Raw genomic sequence first — 6,342 nt, forward strand, 5'->3', positions numbered from 1 at the left:
CCAAAAAAAAAAAAAAAAAAATAGGAAAGAAAAAAACCCGCCATGCTGAGCGAGCCAGTGAAGCCCACCCAGCCCCGGTCCTGCGTGACCCACCGAGGGGCTCTGCGCGGGGCTCGGCCCCTCGGCGCAGCCGGTTCGAGATAGGGAAGCGGCCACTCGGGACCCCCGCTGCGGGCGTCTGAGGTCAGCCTTGCCTCTTAACCAGCCAGCTGGTTCGAGGGTGACAACACCGGGGACGGCAGCCTAAGGACAATGAGGGACGAGGGCCAGTCACTCCCGTTGGCCAGACGCCCTGGGCAGAGAATGCGCGCATCGCCCAGTGTGGCAGCCAGCCCGCCGCGGGCAGGAGGCCCCCGCGGGGCCCTGGGCATCAGGGCGGGACCTTCCCGCACCCACCTTCATGGAGGGCCGGCTCTCAGCCCTGGAGAGGGGTCCATTGCTGGGCCAACCCGCTGGGAACCGGAGCTAGACCCAGGAAGAGCGCTGGGCAGGGCAGCCAACCCCACGCCCGCTTCTGGCGCTCCCGGCTGCGGAGCCCCCTGGCTCCGGCGGCCCCTGCGGAGCGGACCGCTCCCTCGGGAAGGCCTCGGTCCTGCTCGTTCTGCAGGCCGCCCTCACTGAGGCAGCACAGCTTTCGAGAGCCTGGCTTTCTCCGGGCCGTGGCATGCTGAGTGGCCCTGTGACCGGCCTTGGGCAGCTTCTGGGACACAAGTGGCCAGCCGGGGCCTGGATGCGGAAACCCGGGCCAGCACGCAGGCAAACGACGCAAAAAAGACCGTCAAAGCCGGGACCCGAACCTGAGAACGGCCCGCGACCAGCATTCTCCAAAGAGCTTCTGGGAAGCCCGCGGCAGGAAGGGACCCCCCGGAAGGCAGAGCACAAGGTGCCCGAGGGCCGGCCGCCCCCTCACAGCCCTGCGTCCGTACCCTGCACACTCTCGGCCTCTCCTGGGTGCGCGGGGACAGCGACCCCCCAGCGTCCCCTGCTGCGTTTCATCCCAGCAGAAGTTCAGCGAGACTTCGATGGCTGTCGCCTGGAGCAGACGGGCGATGGAAGGCTGGCGGGAGCGCCCGCCCGCTGGAGCTGGGCCAGCGTCTGCAGCGGGCATGCCGGCCCTGCCCGAGTTTGGGGGTGAACTACGCCCCACGGAGGGCCGCAGAACCTGTCCCAGAGGGCCTCCCGCTGGCACGGCCACCCTATAAAGCGACAAAGATGAGCCAAGATGGTCTTTCAGAGAAGCAGGGGCCCCGGGACGGTTTGAGGGGGAGCCGGGGGCCATCCCCACTCCCTGGGAACAGCACGATGCTGGATGCTTCTCCGGAGCTGGCTGACACCTTGCCCCGGGGCCTGCGAGGCCCTGAGCAGAGAGCCCGGCCTTCCACAGCTGCCCAGGCTGGTGCCTGTCGACCCGACACGCCGGAAGGCGGTGGCTTAAGCTGCGGTGCTTGCGATTTGTCACACAGCAGTCAGAAACCGACGCGCCCGCAGGGGCTGCCAGGGAGGCCCCAGAGCTCGGGGAGTCCGCGTTTAGAGAAGAAAGGAAGCTGTGTCCGGCTGGTTGACTGTGACCGCGCCACCCACAGAAGTGGAAACAGCATCGGCCCAGCCCGGCCCGGCCCGGCCCGGCAGATGGCCGAGCCCCAGATGCGGCAGCTCTGCCAGGCCCTCGCTCCAGCCTCACTGGGGCATCATCTGTATGAGGCCGGGCGGGAGCGGTCCCAGAGGGAGCCAGACCCTGTGTGTGGCATCAGGGGCCTGTGGCCAGGCCACCAGGAGCTGCAGCAGGCAAGACCAGGCCCCGGGGGCTCCCTGGAGCGCACGGCGGGTGGGGGGGGTGGCGGGGGCCGCCCTCCCCTCCGGGCTGCGGGGCGGGGCGCGGCCTCTCGCCGCTGGTCGAGGAGCTGAGGCCTGGCCCCGCTGGGGTTTGGCCCCCGGGACTCACATCTGCAACGTAGGTGACAGGTGATGACCTGAACTCCAGCTTCACTGGAAGAATAAAAACCGCCTTCTGTGCAGGTCGAGGGCACGCGGGGGCTCTGGGCGGGCGCTCAGTGACGCAGTCAGAGCCCGGCGGAGGGCCACTTTGGAAAAAGGCCATGCTGAGTGGCCAGGCAGGTGGCATCTGTCATAAGCCGAGAACTGCCCACACGGGGCAGGCCGAGGGGTCTGCCGAGCCAGACTCCTGCTCGGATGCCCTGTCCACCCGACCTGAACCCCACTTCTGGGGCCTGTCTGGGCTGTCGCTGTAGAGACCTGGAGGGCTGGTGACAGACTGCAGCAGCGCGGAGACCCAGCCACCAGGGGCTGTGTGGGTGCAGAGCCACCGCCCGGGCGGCACCGGCGGGCTCTTCCGTAGGGCCCGGTGGTCAGAGGCTTGGGCTTCGCAGGCCACACGATGTCTGTCTGTCGCGGCTGCTCGCCCTGCCACCCGGAGAGCAGACTCAGGCGGCACGAAGCTCAGTGAGTGTGGCTGTGTCCCAGTAAAACCAATCTCCGCTCGCAGCCCGAGGCCCTGAGGCCCCAGTCACCTGCCTCAGCAACGGCGCCGGGTCCTCCGTGGGCAGGACTGGACGGGCACCCATGCCCTGGGGCAGAGGCCGATGTCGCCACAGGGGGAGCCTAGTCTGGCAGGCAGCAGCAGTCTCTGGGCTGTGGGATCAGGCTTGTCACATCACCGGGTGCAGCCGGCCTGACTGCACTGCACATGGAGCTCCCTGCGGGGGGCGCCAACCTGCCCAAGTGCCACTGAAGGTCTGGGAGACCTGGGCCTGCCCTCAGCCCCTGCCAGTGGCTGTGAGCATCATCGTCACCTCCCAGGGCGTAGAGCCACCCAGCAGGAGGCAGGACCTGCGAAAGCTCGGCTGGGGATTCAGGCCCTTGTGGGGGATGCGGTGGCGGGGGGAGTGGGGGGCGCGTCCCAGCTCAGGAGGGGAGACGGGCTGCAGGAAGGGGGCCTGGAGCGCCTGGGCCTCTTCCCCCAACAGCAGTGGGAACCCGTGTCCCCACACAGGTGCGACGAGAACTGCTTGAGTTGCGAAGGCTCCAGCAGGAACTGCAGCCGGTGCAGGACGGGCTTCACGCAGCTGGGGACCTCGTGCGTCACTAACCACACCTGCAGCAACGGTGAGCCCCGCGGGTGGCGGCCGGGCCGCCGTGGGGGAGCGGCGGCCCTCGGCGCAGGCGTCCCAGGGGCCCTTTCCTCGCAGGCCTCTGACGCCGACCGCGGCCACTTCCCGCCACCAACCCAGCCGCTGCTGCTTGGTTTGTCGAGTGACCTTAGAAACCAGTTTGTCCTTGTGCCGCTCCCACCGTGGCGCGTGAGCCCAGGCTGCCCGTGCGCGGCGCCTTCGCGGGCGAGGCCGGCCTCGGGGGTCAGAGTCGGGAGGCCTGAGGGCCTCGGCCCCCCGGAGCCCACAGCTGGGGCTCACCTGTCCCACCAGGAGGACCCAGAGTACCACGTCTGCCGTGAGAGGGGCCGGGTCTCTGGGCGGGTGAGAGACAGGAACTCAGCACCAAAGGCCCATCTGGGGATTCCAGCCAGGGGAGGGCTGGCGCAGGCGCCGTGGCAGCCGTGCCATGCGGGGAGGCGGCCTCCGTGGCTCAGCAGGCCACCGAGGGGCGGCCCGGCCCAGCTCTGGGCACCGCCACCCAGTAGCCCTCAGGAGAGGGCGCTGCCAGCTCCGGTGTCTCTGGGCACAGAGCTGGCGCTGGCCCAGCCGAGCACGCGGCCACGGAGAAGGCCCTGGGCGGGCCTGCAGACCTTGGCACGTGGCCATTTTTTTGGTTTGCCAAATTTTGTCCTTTCGGAGGCCAGGAGGCTTCCTCTCTGGGAAGTCGCCCGCTCAGGTTACTCGTCAAGCCCGGGGAACCGAGGTGGTCACAGCCGGTCCCTGGGTCCCCCACACTCAGCGGGAGCTCCTGCACACCGCACGCCACCTCGGCCACGCCGGGCTCCCCGCATGCCACGGGGTGACTGCGAGGGCCGCTCTGGCCGCCACCCTCACTGCCTCCGCGTCTGCCCCGCACGCCATCGGACCGGCCGGCGGGACGGTCGGCGCTGTCACACGGGCCGCAGAGTGTGATGTGCCCCTTTTCTCCTTCCCGGGCGGGCTGCAGCGGACGAGACCTTCTGCGCCATGGTGAAGTCCAGCCGGCTGTGCCAGCGGAAGCTGTTCGTTCATTTCTGCTGCCGTACGTGCCTCCTGGCCGGGTAGGGGCGCCCGCCGGGCTGTCCACCCGTCCACCCGCCTCGTCTCCAAGCCTGCCGCCAGAGCCCGTTTCGGGGGTGGTGGCCCGCACCCGAGAGCTTCGTCTCTCCAGGAGCAAGGTCCTTGGGCACCGTCTCGGGGCGCCCAGGCCAGGTGGGTGGCGGGCCCCCCGGGCGCGGTTCCCGAACACTGCGTCCTGTGAGACTCCGCTTGCTGGCTGCGTCCTCCTGGCAAACTCCAAACGGGAACAAAACGAATTCTGGGGACCACCCCCCCGACTCCAGCTTCGGAGCAGCTCCTGGGACCGTGAGTTTTACTGACTCTTCGAGACCAAAGCAGCGAGGCGGGCGCTCATCACTCTTCTCCCCGTGCCGTCCGCAGAGCCTGGCTGTCCCCGCGCGTGACGCAAGGCCGAGCGGTGCACCTGTCCCCCACCTGCCACAGAGCCGGCCGGGGGACGGTTTGGTGCGAATAATAGGGGCTCGGGGGCATCGAACGTGTGACCCCTGGGGATGAGCGCCTGTTTCCGCACAGGGAGCGACTTCCGAAATTGCGGTGACAGCTCAGGAAGCCACATCCCGGACTCCCATGGGGAGGTCCTCTTCCCTGGAGCTCTTCCTCTGAGGGCACTGAGCATCTGTCACCGCCTCTGTGTCTCCAGGAGTCTCATGGCCCCAATAGCACCTCTGTTCGATGCAGGGCCTTCCGAAGAGGGTCCCCAGGAGGCTTCCCCAGAGCCCGCCAAAAAACACCCCAACCGCCCGGCAGTTCATCTTACCGAAATGTAACCGCAGCTCACGAGCTGTCGGTCGCCCAGCGCTCCCGGTCCCGTGGGATTGCTTTTCAGACGCACCTGGCTCTGTTCCTCGGGAGGCCGGTTCTCACGGCGGGCGCGGCCGTGTCCGCCTGCGCCCCCAGCCCGACGGCACGGCTGGATCTCTTTCTGCCAAACCTGTGTAGGCCTTTTATAAGCTACGTGTTCTGATTTTTACCGACGTTAATTATTTTGACAAATATTCATATATTTTCATTGAAATGCACAGATCTGTTCGATGATTCCCTGTAACCTGGGAATGATGTTTGCCTTAAATCTTTTCCAGCTCGTCCTTGTGCACTGTGTCCTGTCTCTTTGACTGTAATGGGTCTCAGTGGTTCCTTGTGGGCCGGGGGCCCGGCGCGTGTCTATCGGATCCACAACTCTTAACGAGAAATCCACAGAACAGATAAAATGTTAACCCTAAGTTAATAAAAAGAGTTAACATCCCACAGCGAAGGAGCCGTATTTCTTTCCGAGGCACGACAGTTAAACGTGGGTGCCGGCCCGTGTGTGAAATGGCTTCGTTTGTGGCTTCTGTACCTTTCCGAAGCCATTACGTGGAAGGACTTTAGCTTCAGTAAATGTCGACAGAGTCACGGGAGAAGACCTTGAGTTCCAGCCCCGGGGTGTCCTTTAGCAGAGGGGTCCCCAATCCCCGGGGCCTGTGGCCTGTTAGGAACCGGGCCGCACAGCAGGAGGGGAGCGGCAGGTGAGGGAGCGAAGCTTCGTCTGCATCTGCGGCCGCTGCCCAGCGCCGGCGTCACCACCTCAGCCCCCCTAAGCCCCCCTCATACCATCAGGCGTTAGAGTCTCACAGGAGCGCCCGTCCCTGGTGCCGAAAAGGTTGGGGACCACTGCTTTAGCAATGAGACCCTCTTCCGGCCACAAAAGCCTCCTCCGCTGTGCCCCAGAGCGCCAGCCTCTTCACCTCCAGCTGCCAGGTGTGATTTAATTAGGTCACAGCTTGTCTTTTTGCAGTGACTGCAAGCCTGCTAGCGGGGGTCCCGTGCTGCTGGCGGTTGTCACCGTGGCCTCTCTGCGAGCTCAGCAGCATGTGGCTTCCTTGCCGCAGATACAGGAAATGCATCAACTAGAAATGACAGGAACGAACGGAAGCGGGTGACGAGCGTCGTTCGGGATTCAGGGCTAATGCAGAATTTCAGGGTTCAGCTCGGCCTTGGGAACCCTGGGACCAAAACTACATGTCACCTGTACCCTCTCTGCGCTGGAACGGTGCCCCCTCTCTCCACCGGGTGGGACAAATGACAAAACCACCACCATCTCGCAGGTGAAATTGGTACCCATCCTCGCCCCTAA

The 6,342-nt window shown here is 65.9% G+C and overlaps 1 protein-coding gene across 1 annotated transcript in view; it reads left to right on the forward strand.

The window, feature by feature from the left end:
• Nucleotides 1-5,476, forward strand: part of LOC120595348 (uncharacterized) — a 114,859-nt gene extending 109,383 nt beyond the window's left edge. The window contains exons 19-22 of the mRNA XM_039853457.1: nt 913-1,785; nt 2,250-2,365; nt 2,699-3,123; nt 4,117-5,476. Coding sequence (XP_039709391.1) covers nt 913-1,785; nt 2,250-2,365; nt 2,699-3,123; nt 4,117-4,214 — 1,512 coding nt within the window. The 3' untranslated portion in view covers nt 4,215-5,476. The remainder of the gene's footprint in view (nt 1-912; nt 1,786-2,249; nt 2,366-2,698; nt 3,124-4,116) is intronic.
• The last annotated feature ends 866 nt before the right edge of the window (nt 5,477-6,342 follow it).

Source organism: Pteropus medius, unplaced genomic scaffold (genome assembly GCF_902729225.1).
Source record: "Pteropus medius unplaced genomic scaffold, Ma_sr-lr_union100, whole genome shotgun sequence".
Taxonomy (NCBI): domain Eukaryota; kingdom Metazoa; phylum Chordata; class Mammalia; order Chiroptera; family Pteropodidae; genus Pteropus; species Pteropus medius.